This window comes from Danio rerio, chromosome 11, assembly GCF_049306965.1.
Source record: "Danio rerio strain Tuebingen ecotype United States chromosome 11, GRCz12tu, whole genome shotgun sequence".
Classification (NCBI taxonomy): Eukaryota; Metazoa; Chordata; class Actinopteri; order Cypriniformes; family Danionidae; genus Danio; species Danio rerio.
In genome coordinates, this window is record NC_133186.1 from 46,381,998 (window position 1) to 46,403,635 (window position 21,638).

At 37.4% G+C, this 21,638-nt stretch overlaps 1 protein-coding gene across 2 annotated transcripts in view; it reads left to right on the forward strand.

Annotated features, from left to right (window-relative positions):
- Positions 1 to 21,066, forward strand: part of gli2b (GLI family zinc finger 2b) — a 163,407-nt gene extending 142,341 nt beyond the window's left edge. The window contains exons 12-14 of one of the 2 annotated variants that reach the window (XM_073915865.1): positions 817 to 1,086; positions 14,169 to 14,493; positions 16,248 to 21,066. In XM_073915865.1, coding sequence (XP_073771966.1) covers positions 817 to 1,086; positions 14,169 to 14,493; positions 16,248 to 18,196 — 2,544 coding nt within the window. In that variant the 3' untranslated portion in view covers positions 18,197 to 21,066. 2 annotated transcript variants of the gene reach the window in all.
- Positions 21,067 to 21,638: the final 572 nt, after the last annotated feature.

Consider the following 21,638-nt stretch of genomic DNA (forward strand, 5'->3'; position numbering starts at 1 on the left):
TATCTATCATTATAGTCATTAACATATGCTGGCCGAATCATCGTAATGATCCTCCATTTTCCTTAGACATCATTTATTTCTTTAAACATCGGTCTGACCTACATTTCCTCCCTAACAAATAACACAGAACTCAAGCTGCTCTTTTACATACAATTAAAGCAGACGAGCCGAAAACGAGCCTCACCCCCGAACAACCGCTTAAATTTCAACCAGCGCCGCGAGAGTCATTTACTTTCTGGGTGAGCCGCGTTGGGTCGACTCTATTAGATCCGTTACCGTCATCGACGCGGGAGTTTTCAGACGCTAGCTGCAATGTTAAGGATCTGCTAACAGCCTAATGCTATGTAAATATGCCATTTCCAGCACACGCTAACAAATTTAGGCCAAAATTAGATTTGTTTACGCATTCCCTCATCATCTGTAGTGATTGCTCCAGGACGCCCAATGCTGTCCCATTAACCAGCAAGTGTGCGCAATGTGTGTGTGTGTGTGCGTGAATAATGAGCTGTGATGCTAATGAGTCCGGCATCCCATAATGCATTAGTGGGAATAAAGCTCAGAGGAACAGACCACCTGCAGACGGAAATGAAGCCTTCCCGCGCCGATCCATCACTAGCATAAAAGATCAACTCAACTTTATTAGCAAACAGCCATGCATCACGATAGCATTCGTAGCATCAGTACGTCAGCGCATTTGTAATTCATTCCCATAATCGTGCGTTCATTTGTTCTTTGAGGATAATCTGACTTAAAGGGAAGAGATAAAACTCTAATTCAGAGTTGTATATTTGAGCGGTGTGATATTTATCTTCGCAGAAACCCTACGTGTGTAAGATCCCGGGCTGTACCAAGCGCTATACTGATCCCAGTTCGCTTCGGAAACACGTTAAAACCGTGCACGGGCCCGAAGCACACGTCACCAAGAAACAACGCGGAGATCTGCCGTCCAGACCACATCCGCCGAAGGAGAACGGAGAAAATGAAGCCGGAGCCAAGATGGCGGAGGAGAAAATTGAAGCCAACAGCACTACTAGAGGAGTGGAGGACTACCTGCAGGTCAAGTCTATCAAGACTGAGAACTCAATGGTAAGATCTTGTATGAAACTTGATCAAGTGTTTATAAAATATATAAGTAGGCTCAGTTTATAGTTGATTGCAGTTATGCAGTATAGATACACGAGTAATTCATTTCTAACTCACGTAAAGCTCTCGTGAAGTGCTTTAAAATTAGCATTTTTATTGGATGTTTTGACGTAATCTCAACTGAAACGGTAAAGTCTAGAAAAGTCTAGATCGGATATATAGTCGGCCGGATGTGCGATATGCACATTAATATAGCAGCATTTTTTATGACACTGTAACAATAATTATTTTTTTTTACCATACTGTGACGGTTGGGTTTAGGGTTGGGGTGGGGGTAGGCAATAAAAAGTGCAATTTATTGGGTAATTTAATAAATAACGTAAATAATACTTGGTGCAACTACTGTTTTTACAATACTGTGACGGTTGGGTTTAGCGTTGGGGTGGGGGTAGGCATTAAAAAATAAAATTTATTGGGTAATTTAATAGATAACGTAAATAATACTTGGTGCAACTACTGTTTTTACGTTACTGTGAAGGTTGGGTTTAGGGTTGGGGTGGGAGTAGGCGTTAAAAAATTTGTGGTAGTTTAATGGATAACGTAAATAATACTCGGCGCAACTACTGTTTTTACGTTACTGTGACGATGGGCTTAGAGTTGTGGTGGGGGTAGGCGTTAGAAAATACAATTTATTGGGTAATTTAATAGATAACGTAAATAATACTGGGTGCAACCACTGTTTTTACATTACTGTAACGGTTGGGTTTAGGGTTGGGGTGGGGGTAGGCATTAAAAAATACAATTTATTGGTAAATTTAATAGATAACGTAAATAATACTGAGTGCAACTACTGTTTTTAAGTTACTGTGACGATGGGTTTAGCGTTGTGGTGGGGGTAGGTGCTAAAAAATACAATTTATTAGGTAATTTAATAGATAACGTAAATAATACTCGGCGCAACTACTGTTTTTCGTTACTGTGACAATGGGTTTAGCGTTGGGGTGGGGGTAGGCGTTATAAATAAAATTTATTGGGTAATTTAATAGATAACATAAATAATACTTAGTGCAACTACTGTTTTTACGTTACTGTGACGGTTGGGTTTAGGGTTTGGGTGGGGGTAGGCAATAAAAAATGCAATTTATTGGGTAATTTAATAGATAACGTAAATAATACTTGGTGCAACTACTGTTTTTACGTTACTGTGACAGTTGGGTTTAGCGTTGGGGTAGGGGTGGGGGTAGGCGTTAAAAAATAAAATTTATTGGGTAATTTAATAGATAACGTAAATAATACTTGGTGCAACTACTGTTTTTACGTTATTGTGAAGGTTGGGTTTAGGGTTGGGGTGGGAGTAGGCGTTAAAAAAATTTGTGGTAGTTTAATAGATAACGTAAATAATACTCGGCGCAACTACTGTTTTTACGTTACTGTGACGATAGGCTTAGAGTTGTGGTGGGGGTAGGCGTTAGAAAATACAATTTATTGGGTAATTTAATAGATAACGTAAATAATACTGGGTGCAACCACTGTTTTTACATTACTGTAACGGTTGGGTTTAGGGTTGGGGTGGGGGTAGGCATTAAAAAATACAATTTATTGGTAAATTTAATAGATAACGTAAATAATACTGAGTGCAACTACTGTTTTTAAGTTACTGTGACGATGGGTTTAGCGTTGTGGTGGGGGTAGGTGCTAAAAAATACAATTTATTAGGTAATTTAATAGATAACGTAAATAATACTCGGCGCAACTACTGTTTTTCGTTACTGTGACAATGGGTTTAGCGTTGGGGTGGGGGTAGGCGTTAAAAAATAAAATTTATTGGGTAATTTAATAGATAACGTAAATAATACTGAGTGCAACTACTGTTTTTACGTTACTGTGACGATGGGTTTAGCGTTGGGGTGGGGGTAGGCGTTAAAAAATAAAATTTATTGGGTAATTTAATAGATAACGTAAATAATACTGGGTGCAACTACTGTTTTTACGTTACTGTAATGGTTGGGTTTAGGGTTGGGGTGGGAGTAGGCGCTAAAAAATACAATTTATTGGGTAATTTAATAGATAACGTAAATAATACTGAGTGCAACTACTGTTTTTACGTTACTGTGACGATGGGTTTAGCGTTGTGGTGGGGGTAGGCGCTAAAAAATACAATTTATTAGGTAATTTAATAGATAACGTAAATAATACTCGGCGCAACTACTGTTTTTCGTTACTGTGACGATGGGTTTAGTGTTGGGGTGGGGGTAGGCGTTAAAAATAAAATTTATTGGGTAATTTAATAGATAACAAATAATACTCTGTGCAACTACTGTTTTTATGTTACTGTGATAATGGGCTTAGCGTTGTGGTGGGGGTAGGCGTTAAAAAATACAATTTATTGGGTCATTTATTAGATAACGTAAATAATACTCTGTGTAACTACTGTTTTTATGTTACTGTGACGATGGGTTTAGGGTTGGTGTGGGGGTAGACATTAAAAAAAATTTATTGGGTAATTTATTAGATAACATAAATAATACTTAGTGCAACTACTGTTTTTAAGTTACTGTGACGGTTGGGTTTAGGGTTGGGGTGGGGGTAGACGTTAATAAAATACAATAAATGGGAAATTTAATAAATAATAGAAATAATTCTCGTTAACTTCCGGCCACAAACGTATCTGATCTAGCAACAACCAACTGAAACATGAAGAGGGGGTGGGGCATATAGTAGCTCCTCTCCTTTAAATAAACAACCAATAGCATTTAGTTTTGAGCACAGCTCTGCCAGTGAAAGTTGAGCTTAAGCACATCAAATTAAAAGCCAATGAAAAGGGGCGGGGCCTGTCAGATACTAGAGAGCATTTCATAGGTCAGAAGATTTGATGAGAAACTGAAATATGAGGCGACGTCAAAAAAATAATTGATTTATTTAGGTGGAAGTAACAAACTGCAAACTTAAAGATGTTTATATCCAACATGGTCTCACGGCAATTCGTAACTTTTTGATCTTGTGGCTAATTCGTATGAATTTGTATGATCTCATTTGTGCAATTATAGTACAATTTGCTCATCCTCCAATGACGGTTGGGTTTAAGGGCAGGATCGGGTGCCACGCCTCCTTTTTTAAAATCGTACATTTTCATACGACTGAACTAGAATTTGTACAAATTAACCACTAAAGTGACAAAACGTAAAATATTTACGTTTCCTCATGAGATCAGGCTGGTTTATCAGGTTCGTATCTTCTAAATGTGAATTTTGTCACTGATTTGGAGCTTATAGATATCCTTCAAATTACCATATTGATAATAATGTCTAAAATTGTATTTTAATTTCACAGGACCTTTAAAGAAACACATTTAAAACAACTCCTTTAAAGTAAAACAGTTGAGATTTACCATATTCAGATCCATTAAACCAATCTCCGAGTCTGACTGGAGCAAGTTTAGCTTAGCTTAGCATAGGTCATTGAATCAGATTAGACCGTTAGCATCTCACTCAAAAATCTCAAAAAAATTCATACATTTTCATTCGGCTTAGTCCTTTTAATCATCAGGGGTGCCACAGCGGAATGAACCGCCAACTGCCAGCATATGTTCTAAACAGAGGATGACCTTCTAGCTGCAACCCAGTACTGGGAAACACCCATACACGCTCATTCTCTCTCACACACACACTTATACACTACAGCTAATTTAGTTCATCAATTCCCCTATAGCGCATGTGTTTGGACTGTGGGGGAAACCGGAGCACCCGGAGGAAACCCATGCCAACACGGTGAGAACATGCAAACTCCTTCTTGCTATGAGGCAACAGTGCTAACCACCTAGCCACTGTGTCGCCATGTCAAAATAGTAATGTTTATAATTTCCCTATTTGAAATGTGACTTTTGTGTAGTCACTTTGTGTACTTAGACTGATGGAAAACGTAATGTTGTTTTCCAGGTAGATATATTTTTTTATTTTTTTATTTATGTAAATTATTATGCCGGAATGAGAATAAAGTTCCTAGAAAATCAGCCTAGAAAATAGCAACTTTTAGTCTTAGTACACGATGTAACGACACTGCAAAAAAATACAAAAAAAACTGGTTGCCTTGAATTTTTAAGCTAAATGTTGAGTCCATCTCATTTTATAATGTTAAACTGACTGAAACAGTTTGCGTAACTTATAAAATTAAATTAGTACTTGATTGACTTCGTTTAATAAGTTACAATGAACTAAAAACATATGCTGTCATGACTTAATATTCATATATTTTTGTACAGTGTACAGAAGAGTCAAGCTTTAAAAAGGAAAATAATCAAAACTATTGAAGGTGATTTTTGAATGAGATGCTAATGGTCTAATCTGATTCAATCATCTATGCTAAGCTAAGCTAAAAGTGCTTCCTGCCAGACTTGGAAATCAGCTTAATGGGTAAAAAAATGGTAAAACTCCTCAGTTTAACTCTAAAATGAGCCTATTTTAAAAAAATCTAATGTCTGGCTGTAATCTGTGTACTCCCATATATTATTTATTGCTGATTAAATATTAGGGGTGTATTGGTACACATAAGTCATCAGTGCTTGCTTTTTGTTTATTTTTTTATTTTTTTTTTTGAGTTCGCAGAAGTGATTTTTGTGTGTGTGATATGAAAGTGCAAAATATATGGAATAATAAACAATAAAACTTTATAATTAGGAGACTCTGTATTAAATAAACTTACAAAGTTTAAGCTCAGCCTTCTCTTAAAACAACAGAAAAAAATATTAACTGTCCATTAAAGGAATAATTCACCCAAAAATTAAAAATACCCCATCATTTTATCACCCTTAAGCCATCCTTTGTGACTTTTTTTCTGTCAGACGAACTGTGTTGAAGTAGTTTTAGATTATATCCTGAGTCTTCCATACTGAATAATGTTGTGGGATAGTGACTTTTAAAAAATGGCTTGATGCAAGTAAACTATGAGTTACTTATCATTTTGGGAAAACTATTTCTTTAAAAAATTCACAAAATGTCTGGATATAACCTGTTTTCTCTAAATATATTATTCAATACTGAATAAATTCAATACTAGTAACCTACTAACCAAGCATGCTGCTTTATCTGTCCATAAAGAACTAATCTTTCTACAGACTAATCTTTCCTGCTGTCTCTTTCCCTTTTTCTCTCCCATACACTTTCCGTACGGATAGACGTTACTGAGGTGAGCCTGGATTCTGTTCCGATTCTTACATTATCCATCAATTTCCAATTATTTTCATTGGGCAGTTGACAAATGACATGGGTTTTGACCTTATTTTCTGACAAGTAGTTGCACATAAATCTTCTTAACTGATTCCTAATTACCAATTTCTTTTTAAAGACAGATTTTCACTAAATAAAACACTAGTTGCCTCTTATGTAAGGATAATGTGAAATTCATAACCAGTTCATTTTTTTAAAGCACGCCAGTTTAAGAATCACCAGTAAATTGTCATTTCTTTTTCATTTTTATTCATCTTTATTTTAGTATAGAGTATAGTATAATCCATTATAGTATAGTATAGTATAGTATAGTATAGTATAGTATAGTATAGTATAGTATAGCATAGTATAGTAGTGCGTTATAGTATAGTAAAGTGAATATAGTATAGTGCATTATAGTATAGTAAAGTGTAATATAGTATAGTGTAGTGTATAGTGTATTATAGTATACTATAATGCACTATACTATACACTTTACTATTATGTACTATACTATACCATAGTGCACTATACCATAATACGCTATACTATACGATATTCACTTTACTGTACTATAATGCACTCATACACTATGCTATATAATACGCTATACAGTACTATTCTATACTATACTTTACTGTACTATAATACACTATACTAAACTATATTCACTTTACTATACTTTTATACACTATACTATAATGCACTATGTACTATACTAATAGATACTATACTCTACCATAATACACTTTACTATATTTACTGTACTATACTATAATGCACTACACTATAATATACTATACTATATTATACACTATACCATACTGTTCTATTCTATACAATGCAATACTATACCATACTATACTATACTATACTATAATGCACTATATACTATATTATTATACACTATACTATAATGCACTATATACTATACTAATAGATACTATACCTTACCATAATACAGTTTACTATATTCACTTTACTATACTATAATGCTCTACACTATAATATACTACATTTATACGCTACACCATACGGTTCTATACTATACTATACTATACTTTACTGTACTATAATAAACTATACTATAATGCACTATTTACTATACTATACTATAATGCACTTTACACTATACTATGATATACTATGCTATACCATAATACACTATACTATATTCACTTTACTATGCTATAATGCACTACACTATAATATACTATATTATACGCTATACCATACTGTTCTACTCTTTCATACTTTACTGTACTATAATACACAATACTCTACTATAATGCTTTATTTACTATACTATACTATAATGCACTATATACTATACTATTAAAAAACTATACTATAATGCACTATATACTATACTATTCTATACTATGCTATAATGCACTGTATACTATACTATTTACACTGTTATATAATACATATATTACTATATACTGTACTATACTACTATATACTGTACTATACTATACTATAATGTACTATACTATGCTATACTATGCTATTGCAAATTGAACAGAAAATGCACCTGGAAAGTGTTTGAAAATTGCTTAAATTTGATATAAAGGCATTAAAACCCTGTCCACGTAAAGATGCCTAAAAGGGACAGTTCACCCAAAACTGAACATTATGTCATCGTTTACTCATCTTTTACTTGTTCCAAACCTTTATGAGTGTCTTTCTTCTGTTGAACACAAAAGAACACATTTTCAAGAATGCTGAAAACCTGTAACCATTGACTTCCATAGTGTTCGTTTTTCCAATGAACATCGGTGGTTACCGGTTTTCAGCTTTCATCAAAATGTATTATTTAAAGTTCAATAGAAGAAAGAAAGGTTCGGAATCACTTATGGAAAAGTAAATAGTGAGTCAAATTAAATTTTTTGGGTGAACCACCCCCTTTAAACTCAATAAACTAACATCATTCAGCCACAGCATGAACACATACTGTAAAGTCAAAAGTAAAGGTTTCTATTTGAGCATGTCACGTCAGCTGCCCGTGTATACAGTATGCATGCTAAAATCTCATATATCATTCCCTCTCTTTACACATTCCTTTTCATGTCAAGCTCACACACAGTGCAAATTCAGGATACACTACATAGAGTATCTGCCTGTTTCAGTCCAAGTCGTTTGGGTGTTGAATTCATCATGGCATCAAAAAAAAATAAAAAATTTGGACCCCTACATTCTGTAATTGCCTGAGATCTGTTGGCTTACCGAGGGCGTCTAATTTCCCATGGGCTCCCACCCCAACAATCCAGCCCAATCCCCATGCAATCCCGAGATCTAACACTCCCGCCCGCCACTCAAGGATAAAAGCCATTAGTGGATTAATATTATATCAGTGGGACTGTTTTTTGTGTCCTGAACAAATAGTGCCAGTGATCAAGCTGTGATCAAGAAGGGTTCACGTGGGGACAGAATACATTAGCTTCATTCAAGGGGATGCGCCGTCAAATGGCGTGAATACAAAAGACGCGGCGTACCTTATTTATGTTGAGAGCTTTCCCCTTTGTGTATTCATGCCAGGCCACATGCATAATGCACAAAGAGCTTGCCATAGGAAATAACGATTTGTCAGCCACTTAACCTAGCTTTTCTGGGAAGATCGCGGAGGGGGGAGGAAAATAAAAATTAGGAAGGGTGTCTTGCGGAAGGGTGTTTTCCCAAACCTCCACTTCATATATGCTCATTATGTGCAATTTACACTTGGGTAATGTGATTGTGAGGGTCGTGTTGGTGATATGACGAAGTCTCATATCATGATGTAAGTTTTGTTTTTTATAGTGCTCTAAATAAATGAGTACATATTCTTTCTGAAAATTAATATTTTATCTATTTTTTTGTAAATATTTTTAGGGAATATAGGCAATACTTTTTAGTGCATTTAAACTAAATTGCTTTATTAAACAGTTATGTTTATTAAAATAAGAGTTTGGTCACCGAACATCTTTAAATTCACACAAGTTATTGCAAAAAACAGCAAAAATCAACTAAGTTTTATTTATTTGTATGTTTCTCTTGATTTATGAAATGATTGTGAGGGTCGTGTTGGTGATATGACAAAAGTCTCATTTCACAATATAAGTTGTTTTATATACAGTGCTCTATGTAAATCTATATAAATGAGTGCATTTTCCTTCTGAAAATTAATATTTAATCTATTTTTAGTGAATATAGGCAATATTGTTCAGTGCATTTAAACTAAATTGTTTTATTAAAGAGTTATGTTTATTAAAATAAGAGTTCGGTAACCGAACATTGTTAAATTCACACAAGTTATTGCAAAAAACAGCAAAAATCAACTAAATCTTATATATTTGTATGTTTCTCTTGATTTATAAAATGATTGTGAGGGTTGTGTTGGGCTTGGTTATATGACGAAAGTCTCATATCATAATGTAAGTTGTGTTTTTTTACAGTGCTCTATATAAATGAGTACTTATTCTTTCTGAAAATTAATATTTTGATCTATTTTTAGTGAATATAGGCAATACTGTTTAGTGCATTTAAACTAAATTGTTTTATTAAAGAGTTATGTTTATTAAAATAAGAGTTCAGTAACCGAACATTGTTAAATTCACACAAACAATTGCAAAAAACAGCAAAAATCAACTAAGTTTTATGTATTTGTATGTTTCTCTTGATTTATGAAATGATTGTGAGAGTCGTGTTGGTGATATGACAAAAGTCTCATTTCACAATATAAGTTGTTTTATATACAGTCCTCTATGTAAATCTATATAAATGAGTGCATTTTCCTTCTGAAAATTAATATTTAATCTATTTTTTAGTGAATATAGGCAATACTGTTTAGTGCATTTTTTAACAAAATTGTTTTATTAAAGAGTTATGTTTATTAAAATAAGAGTTCAGTAACCGAACATTGTTAAATAATAAGTTATTGCAAAAAACAACAAAAATCAACTAAATCTTATATATTTGTATGTTTCTCTTGATTTATAAAATGATTGTGAGGGTTGTGTTGGGCTTGGTGATATGACTAAAGTCTCATTTCACAATATAAGTTGTGTTTTTTTACAGTGCTCTATATAAATGAGTATATTTTCTTTTTGAAAATATTTTTTTTATCTATATCAAAGTTAATATATAGGCAAAATTTTTGGTGCATTTGAACAGAACTGTTTTATAAAACAGTTATGTTCATTAAAATAAGAGTTAGGTCCCCTAACATTGTTAAATTCACACAACTTGTTGCAAAAAACAGCAAAAATTCACTAAATGTTATATATTTGTATGTTTCTCTTGATTTATAACATAATTGTAAGGCTTATGTTGGGCTTGGTGATATGACAAAAGTTTTAAATCACAATATATGTTGTGTTAAGTATAGTGCTCTATTTAAACGAGTACATATTCTTTCTGAAAATTAATATTTTATCTGTTCTTTTAGTGAATATAGGCAATACTGTTTAGTGCGTTTAAACAAAATTGTTTTATTTAAGAGTTATGTTTATTAAAATAACAGTTTGGTCCCCTAACATTGTTAAATTAACACAAATAATTGCAAAAACAACAAAAATCTACAAAATTTTATGTATTTTTATGTTTCTCTTGATTTATTACATGATTGTGAGAGTCGTGTTGGGCTTGGTGATACGACAAAAGTTTTATATCATAATATAAGTTGTGTTTTTTTCAGTGCTCTTTTTAAATGAGTACATATTCTTTCTGAAAATCAATATTTTGATCTATTTTTTTAGTGAATATAGGCAATACTGTTTAGTGCGTTTAAACAAAATTGTTTTATTAAAGAGTTATGTTTATTAAAATAAGAGTTTGGTCACCAAACATCGTTAAATTAAAAAAATTTTAAAGTTATTGCAAAAACAACTAAAATCTACAAAATTTTAAATATTTTTATGTTTTTCTTAATTTATTATATGATTGTGAGGGTCGTGTTGGACTTGATGTGACAAGTTTTATATCACTGTATAAACGAGTATATATTCTTTCTGAAAATCAATATTTTGATCTTTTTTTTGTAAATATATAGGCTATACTGTTTAGTGCGTTTAAACAAAATTGCTTTACTAAACAGTTACGTTTATTAAAATAAGTGGCTTGCAACACAAGCTCATTCTGAAAACATACCCGTGTGTACATTTCTGGAGATCGCGAATTATGTAGGCAGAGGTACATAGGGCTGCATTTTGTCTTTAAAACTAACGCTACAGGGCGGTATGACGTCGTTCCTTTTCGTGCTACCAGCCGACAGTTATCTCCGTATGGCCGGCTTTACCGCTGTTATCAGTTTGCCCAGTTAGTTCACCATGTACATTTACACACTTGAGACGCAGAGTGTGGTTGACCACGACGATGAGGTTTGGGTTTGTCGAAAAACACTTCCAGAAAGGGAGTAAGACAAAAAACAGAAGCCAAAAAATAAAACAAGCAAGTAAATAAAAGGGTGAGAACGTAGTAAAAATCTGAAAATGTGGTAAAAATCAGACGAGGACTTGAATTCTTTTTCTGGATTGCTTTTTAAAACACTGTTGGTTGGGTTTAGAGAAGTGGGTGGGCGAAGGAGTAGTCAGTCAGTCGACAGCAGCCTCTGGTGGCTTTACATGAGGACAGCAGGGACAAATGGCAAGAAAACTGAGATATGAAAAAGCATACACAACGCCCTCTGGTGGATTCGTGAAAACAAAAACTGCAACAAAATGTAGCTCCTGGGACGTATTTGGAGCTCTCCAGAAATGTATACAGTGGTACTTTTTCAGAATGAGCCCCCATTGGTCACATATTGCTAAATATCTGTAGCAATAGAAACTAAAAGAATTTAACTCAAAAACAAGCTACAAAATCTCAACTAAATTATGTTTTTAATCGTTCTCTTGATTTATTTTGTTTTAAACTCATTTTTAAACTGTGATCTTAGGCTCACAGATCCCTCTTTTAAATTAATGTTCTAGAGGATGATTTACGATAATATATTTGTGCATATGCATTAGCCAAAACTGAACTAATCTAACGGAAAAAAAATGAGGATCAAATGAGCACAAACAAATGAATTTGTTGGGCAAAAAAATATTACAAAATTGTATTTTAATAAACATGAAAAAATTAAGTGAAACATTTTTTGTACATTTTATTTAGCTGTTTTATTTCTTTATTTTGCAATAACATGTACATTATCTTTCTATTCCTAAGGATGTTTGGTGACAACTCTTATTTCAATTAATATAACCATTCAATAAAACTAAATTTTGGTGTTTAAATGCACCAAAATATATTGACTATATCAAATGGATAGAAATGTTCAATTTCACTCATTTATGCTGAGCACTGTATGCATTGTAGGCAGGGCTTTACATTAACTTTTATAATTACCGGCCACCATGGCTAGTAGTTTTCCAATGTTACTAGCCACTCTGCATTATTACCAGCCACATCTTTGTTGTTGGTAAAATATATTTTATATGCATAAATTTGACTTTGACATGCTAAAATGACTTGATTTAAATTTTGTGTCATGCGTCCTCATTCATTTCTCTTTTTGTGTGTCGAGTATGAGTTTGCTCAATGAGCATGATAAAATGGGTCATTTTAAATGGGTGTTATATTGCAATTAGTTTTTATTTCACATGACTTTTTTTAGAGCTCAAAATTAACGATTTACCAAATTTATCTCTATAACCACACGAAACAATAATTATTTCTTAGCCACAAATTTTTTATGTGGCATAACAAGCTAAATATAGCTGTATCCTATACTTTTTATTTAACAAAACATTTCTTAAAAAATAAAAAGAAAAGAAATTGACTTTTAAAAAATATCTATTGTCATGTATCAAAAATATGCACAGTAATGTGTCGTGGCTAAAGATCTCTCAGATCACCAGTTGACTGCACATAAATCTCCCACACTGCAAAAAATGCTTTTCTTGCTTAGATTTTTTGTCTTGTTTCTAGTCTAAATATCTAAAATTTCTTATATCAAGAAGCATTTTCTAGACAAGCAAAACATATCGTCTTGTTTTGAGAAATAATATGCCAATATAATGTAAGTTTTTCCTTAAAACAAGCTAAATAATCTGCCAATGGGGTAAGCAAATTAATCTTTTTTTTTTTTTTTTTTTTTGACGTAAGATTATTTTGCTTACCCCATTGGCAGATTATTTTGCTTGTTTTAAGGAAAAACTCACTTAATATTGCCATATAATCTCTCAAAATGAGACCGTGTGTTTTGCTTGTCTAGAAAATTCTTCTGGATTTAGGAATTTTTATATATTTGGACTAGAAACTAGAAAAAAAAAATCTAAGAAAAGCATTTTTTGCAGTGCATTAAAGCAATGTTGTTAAAAAATTATAATAATTAAACCATTTTAAAAAGGCAAATAAAACCGTAAGCAAATAAAAGCAGGTGAAACATACCGTGTGTGATAATGAAAGGATCACATGCACACGGTTAACTTTAGGCCATTTAATAATCTGTTCAAACTGAAAGCAACCGGTGCTGCGGGTGCATGTTCATCACTTTTTGTCTAGTTTATTTGAAAGAGAACCGATGAAAGTTGCGTTTCCAGATCCTGTTCCAGACACGGTGCCTTCATATGAAATATGAGTTTACTCACCAAACATCTTTAGGAATATAAACATAATACTAAATGATATACTTTTAATGTTTCTCTTGTGTTATTAGTGTGCAAATTGGACTGTGATCTCAAGCTCAGAGATCTATATGATAATGCAATAATATATTTGTGCCTTTATATTAGATTAATAAGTCATGAAGCCAAAACTGGAGCATACAAATGTTCATCTTCACTCATTTATGCTGAACACTGTATGCATTCTCTCCATCGATCTCCTATATTATAATCAAACTTCCTATTATTCCGTCCTCAGATGTATCAGTCCAGCCCTGGTGGTCAGTCATCATGCAGCAGCGAGCCGTCACCGCTTGGCAGTGCCAGCCTCCATGGCGGTGGAGTAGAGCCGGCGGGACTCAGCGGGGGCAGCGTGGGAGATCTGAGTGCCCTGGATGACGTGCCCATTGTGGATTCCACCGTCTCCACAGGAATCCTGGGCCTTCATTTGCGCAAGAACGCCGGCCCGGCCCACAGACTCACACACCTGAAGCAGGAGAAGCTGAAGTCGGTGCGGGACTCGTGCTCCTGGGCAAACACAGCTCCTCCTGCCCCCTGCACCAAACTACCACCCATCAATACTGGTGAACAAACTACCTAACTAATTTATTTCAACTGACGCTAGGGTTGGGTGATTAATCGAATTAACCCTTATGTACTGTTAAAATGTACTACCCTTTGGTTTTGTTGGTGGCCGTTTTTGTCCAATTGACTTCCATTATAACCAAGCAATCAGATTTACCCATCAGACTTTGCCTCGAGTGTAAATTTAACTAGAACCTAAAGATTGTTGATAAACTTTGATGTTGGCTGGAGAAAGCCAACGTGACTGCGCTAGGACTGGGAATGGCAGTTGGCAGGAAGCACGGCGGCGGTTGCTAAGTGGTTGCTAGGCAGTTGCTAAAACAATTATGGCATTTTTAGGTGGTTGCTAAGCAGTTGCTAAATGGCAATGCTCGTGTACATGTTTAATCAAATGCTAATACTTAGTAGGCATTTCTAGCATATGTTATTGTATTTAGATAACCATTCATAGCATGTAGCTAATCGTTATTAGCACTTAGCTTCCATTATCATTGTTACCATGCATAGTACACAGAAAGTCCCATTTGCTAGCATGAGTCAAACAAGCCAATGCCCAGGTCCCTACGATGTTCTGATGTAGAGATATTGCTGTTTTTAAGTGGTTGCTAGGTTATACTGTTTTATTGCTATGGGGACATTTGACAGGTTAGTGATGATACATTAAAGCTTCTTGGCAATATGAGTGATCTTAATCAACCCCGATGTTTCTATGACAGTCTTTATGAGTGTCAAAAACTGGATTTGAACATTATGTATTCCTGGTGTTGGGTTGCGGCTGGAAGGGCATTCGCTGTGTTAAACAATTGCTGGATAAGTTGGCGGTTCATTCCGTTGTGGCGACCCCTAATTAATAAAGGGACTAAGGCAGGCATGTCCAAACTCGGTCCTGGAGGGCCGGTGTCCTGCAAAATTTAGTTCCAACCCCAATCATACACATCTGGGCTGGCTAATCAAGCTCTTACTAGGCCTTCTAGAAACATCCTTGCAGGTGTGTTGAAGCAAGTTGGAGCTAAAATCTGCAGGACAGCGGCCCTCCATGACCGAGTTTGGACACCCCTGGACTAAGGGAATGAACATTATGTAAAAATGGCTTGCCGTATTTTTTTGAAAACACAATGCTTAATAAGTGTGAAAGTGATACATGCAAAAATGCCATATCAGTAAAAATATGGAGTTTAAGTCAAAAATGGCTTGCCATATTTTTAAGAAAATAATGCTTAAAAGTTATTTATTGGAAAACTATAAGTCTGATAAACCTTAAAGATATAGCAACAAAATCTAACGCATCTAAATACAGCTTTTGGCCAAATTTGGGGCTTGTATAATTTTTTTATATGCTCGGATTATAAAAATTTAATATTTAACATTTTTTATTAAAAAAAAACAAAAAGTCTTACAGGCATGAGGAGATATAGCAACAATCTTGAATGCAGAAGGCATATTTTGACCACATTTGAGCCTTGTGGCATGAACGGCCTAGGAGGAGATACGTTTGTTTTCAAGGACAGAGTAGCATGACAGTATGTTGGCTTTCTCAAGCCAACATAAATATGGAGTAGTGTAATATGAAGCTGTGATATCACCCTAACCTACCTAATCCCTAACCCCAACCAAATACAAATATAGTGCTGGTTGCGTAATCTGATGAGTGGGATAAAATGTCAGGACAACGGCTTTACTGATTAACTTTGCATGAAATTCGTCTTGATTAACCCGCCTAGTCCTAACAGATGTCATTTCTACTTTATGGCAGGTTCTTTATTGGACGGTCTGTGTGATCCAGGGCTTTCCATCTCCAGCCCGCGTCTGGGCGACCTCTGTCCTGGCGAGACTACAGTGTTAAGTCAGTTGGTGGAGCGTCGGGACAGCCTGGCCAGCACTGTGAGCTCTGCGTACACCTTCAGCCGGCGCTCATCCGGAATATCACCATGTTATTCGAGCCGTCGGTCCAGCCAAACATCCCAACCTGGCGGCCGTCACAACAACATCAGCTCTGCTGACTCCTATGACCCCATTTCAACCGATCTGTCTCGAAGGTCCAGCGAGGCCAGCCTATATGGGGGAATCTTCAGCTTGACTCCTGCACAACACTACCGACTTAAAGCCAAATATGCTGCGGCCACAGGCGGAGCACCACCCACGCCTCTGCCTAACATAGACTGCAAGACTCTGTTAGGAGATTCGCATGAAATCCCCATACATCCCCCTTTGGTTCCCAGAAGGTGCAGTGACACCGGCTATGCCAACCGTAGCGTTTTACCCCATGAGGTGACAGCAAACATTACTCGAAGAGCAAGCGACCCAGTTAGACGAATAGCTGCTGAGCAGCATTCGCTCTACAACAGTGTAAACCCGTATCCAACATTACACCCTCTTGCGTCAAGCCGACACTTTTACAGCACGTCTGAGAGTAACGTCAACCGCCAGCAATATCCACCTCGAGCTCCGAGCATTTCTGAGAACGTGATGATGGAAACTCTGCCGGATGATATGGAGAGTTGCAATGGTGTTGAGGATGGTTTGATGATGGCTGATGATGCTGTTCAGTGTATCACAACTCAAAACGCAGATTCCCCTCAACATACAGGCGTAGCGCACCGGAACCAAAGCTTTGGTTCTCCACAACATTGTCATCTCCAGAGACGTCTGGCTTTGGTGGAGGGGAATATGAATGCTGTAGCTAGACAAACAGCCAGCTCTCAGCAGACATTTCCAGGTTCGGCCAATGCCACAAAGATCCCGATGCCGGTGCAGTGGAATGAGGTCAGTTCAGGGACGGTGGATTCATCTCGCAGCCAAACCAAGCAGGGATCCGGGCGGGGAAACCTCCAACAAAAACAAAACCTCAGCTCATTTCTGAATGTCAACTCCAACCAGCAAGTCGGTCTGATGAGCCACAACCTTGCCTTGAGTCCCGTACAGCGCAGTGTTGAGTTTAATTCCCTGAGGATCAATCAGAGGCAGGCTAACGCAGAGTTTCTGCATGGTTACCTTCAGGGTTCTGCTTCGAATGACATCAGTCTTGGTTTGCTAAACCCGTCTGGTAAATCGCTGACTGTACAACCTGGTGGCGTGCAGAATAATAGGGTATGCGCTCAAGCCCAAAGCCATGCCACTTTTCCAAATAATCAAGGAAATTACTCCCAGATGAGCAGCAACCAGCAAGGCTACATCGTAGCGTCCCAGAATGTGAACGGAAACCTGCTCCTACAGCCAAGGCCGCCCACAGAACCCAAACCCTACAGCACGCAGCATTCAGGGCCAACAACAACTGCAGCACAATCCAACTTTAGCCCTGCATACGACACCTCAGAGGCAAGCCCAAAAAAATCCAGCTCCATGTTTTACACCGGCCAGATTCACATGTTTGATTCGAGCGGCGCTATGCCCTGCCCATCTTCAGTGGGCTCCCCTGAAACTAATCAAGTCTCCAGTACGGTGGATTCAAGTGGAGCCGATCCCCCGCAGATTGATTTTGACGCTATGCTAGACGACGGCGATCATTCCAGCCTCATGTCAGGAACTTTAAGCCCCGCCCTCCTGCGCAGCCTATCGCAGAATTCCTCTCGTCTCACCACGCCCAGAAATTCGGTGACGTTGCCGCCGGTGGCCGCAGGCATCAGTAACATGGCCATCGGAGACATGAGCTCCATGTTAACTGCGCTAGCAGAGGAGAGCAAATTCCTCAATATGATGTCATAGAAAAGCAGAAAGCACAACATTTAAAGAGACGGACATTTCTGTGTTTGAAATCGCCTCCTATACAGTCGACTCCCTAAACTGGTGCACTAATATACACAGTGAAGTCAAAATACTTTTAATAACCCATCTTTAATAACTGACTTATTTTCTCTTTGCCATGATGACAGCACATAATATGAGACTAGATATTCTTCAAGACACTAGTGTTCAGCTTAACGTCACATGTAAAGGCTTTACTAGGGTAATTAGGGTAAAGTTAGGAAAATTAGGCAAGCCATTGTATAACAGTGGTTTGTTTTGTAGCCAACTGAAACAAAAAAAAACCCTTAAAGTGACTAACTCATTTATTAACTTTCTTTCGGCTTAAGGCTGGTTTATACGTCTGCGTGGAGTGATCAGCGTGACCCACAGCGCCTGCCCTGGGCATAGTCGTGCATTTATACTCGATTAGTGCGCGCTGTTTGTGTTGCTCTGCAATAACACTTCAGAAACACTAGCTGGCAGCAGGTGTTTATGTATGTGTCGAGTTTCTTCGAAGGTGTTTTGTTTTTTCTGAACGCTTCCTTAATGTACAAGTAGCTAAAACTCACTCATTCTGAGGCGGGGACCAGCGTACCAGGACACACCCGAACCAGTTAATTAGGACCTGAACAGCACTTGATAATTACAGGCAGGTGTGTTTGATATGGGTTGCAACTAGGGCTGCACAATTAATCGAAAAAAGATCACGATCTCGATTCGACCCGACACACGATCTTAATTTAGCTTTTCTTCGATTCAGCCAATTTTATTTTCAAGGTCAGGAGAGAAGCTTAAAGGCGGCCGCACAGGAACATGAACACCCTCAAATGGCATAAAAAGTGTCACATACTGTATTTATAAGGTATAATTCACCCAGAAATGTCATTTCTGTCTCATGTACAGGGCCGGCGCGTCCATAGAGGCAACCTAGGCGGCTGCCTAGGGCGGCAGTATAGAGGGCAGCGTCCGCGACACCTCCCTCACCACCCGCGCCCTCAGATATATTGGCGCATAGGTGACAGAATAGAGAGGGCGGCGTCAGCGACACCTCCATCAGCACCCGCGTGTCCTCAGTTTTATCCGCGCATATGGCGGCAGAATAGAGAGCGCGGTGTCCGCGACATCTCCCTCCCTGCCTCAGCACCCGCGCGTCCTCAGTTTTATCCGCGCATATGGCGGCAGAATAGAGAGCGCGGTGTCCGCGACACCTCCCTCCCTGCCTCAGCACCCGCACGTCCTCAGTTATATCCACGCATAGGGCGGTAGAATAGAGAGCGCGGTGTCTGCAACACCTCCCTCCCTGCCTCAGCACCCGTGCATCCTCAGTTTTATCCGCGCATAGGGCGGCAGAATAAAGAGCACGGTGTCCGCGACACCTCCCTCCCTGCCTCAGCACCCGCGCGTCCTCAGTTATATCCGCGCATAGGGCGGTAGAATAGAAGTTCGCGACACCTCACTTTATATTAATAACCAGTCACTTTCGTTTTCACATTGGGCGGCGTGATCATCCTCTGCCTAGAGCGGCAGTTCAACTTGCTCTGGCCCTGCTCATGTAATGATTTATTTGCGGTCGCAAAATTACACGTGAGCTGACCCCGAGCTACAGAGAACTCGTGCACGTAGCATGCCAATGACGGCTGCTTTAGTGAACAGAACCTGCATATGCTGTGAATAACAAGTTATAAAGTTAATTTGGTGTGCAAACTCTCAATCCTCATACACACTACGAGCGACTCACAGCGGCCAAGCCACAAGCGACCGTTCATATCAATTCAACAGAGAGTGAGCGACTTCCGGCGACCTCCGTCTATGCGAGCAAGAGCAACCGTTGGCGATCAGCTGGGCGTGACAAAGTTGAGAATCCTCCAACTTTATGCAAATGAAAAGCAACTTTCTTGAGCGTCGGCCAATTGGAGCACCGGTAGAGCTCACGTGATCCTCTCTCAGCTCCTGCAGAGGCTGGTTGTATTCTCTGTGCTCAGACCCAGAGAAACAGGCAGCTACAAAGTGGATGCTAGTGTGAATGAGGCTTCATTCCTAGCTGTTGAGTGCACATGGGTTGTACACTTATTATTGCAGTGCATTGTTGGATTGATTGCTCTTCGGAGCGTCCACTATTATTTCGGACAGCACTACAAAGAGTGCACTATTAAGGGTACAGGGGGCGATTTCAGATACAATGTGCGAAAGGAAAAAAAAACCTGAGTGACTTCATGCAAGGACAAAATGATGCATAAACGTTTTTTTAAATGCTTTTTAAGAGCGTATTATCCTGTATAGTGTTAGTCGAGACTTTGGTAGAGTCTTTTTGTTGTCTTCAAGAAGCCATACTTTGCCTTAGACCAGTGTATGTACAGCACACACGAGCAGACAGACGGAGAGTTTGATTAGCGACGGTCCTGTATTTTTATACGACTTCTGATGACGCGAACGCAGGAACAAGTGCCTCGCTGCGCACAAGCGAATGCAGGATTTATTATTAGCAGAACAGGACTGAATCTTTTGCGTCTTCTCCAATGGATACCAAGAGGTTTTGTATATGCTGTAAATGAAATGTAATATTAAACGTCCTCTGCTCATTTCTACTAGACAAAAGAGAGGCTCCAAAGTGAATATGCATAGAGGATATTATGATGATATGTAAAACATGACACTTGAAAGTCTTGCTTTGTTTTGATTTATTGATGTAATCAAAGAAACGTAACGGCGCTCTCGAGAGATTGCAACGCTCTGAACCCAACCAATTATCTTGGACTTTTAAACACGGTATACAGAAATATGTTTCAGCTGTTTCATGTAGATATATTTTGTACATTTTTAATGAAATACAGTATTGTTGTTTTCCTACAGTGGTCTTGTCTTCTTTCTGTGCACTGGTGAACACTTGCAAAGGGTAAATTAGGAATAAATTATGAGCAAATTTAGATTTTCAGGTGAACTAACCCTTTATTATTTAACAGATGCATTGCAGCAGATGCAAACGCTCTAACTCTGCCATAACCCAATGCTGGGTCAGATATGGACAAACCTAGCTGTTAGGGTAAATAGTGTCATTTCAATAACTTAGTTGAAAAAATTGTCCAGCAGTTTGGTTTATCCTGATTTCATCCAAAGTTGGATTATAACAACCCAGCATCTTTAGAGTATATGATTGAATACATCTGCTGAAATGCTTCTGTTGAGTATTGAAATGTTATTGATGACCTGGAAAATAAAATTGGCTTCTAATTTACTCAACCTCAGGGCAAATTACAGTTTTAAGTGAACTATCTAAAAATCTGGGTTGTTTTAATCCCAACATTGAGTCAACTATGGACAAATACAACCCCTGGGTTAAAAGTTTAATTTAAATTTAATTGAACGAATCGACCCAATATTGGTTTTGTCATTAAGCCCATATTTGACCCAACATTGGGTTGCA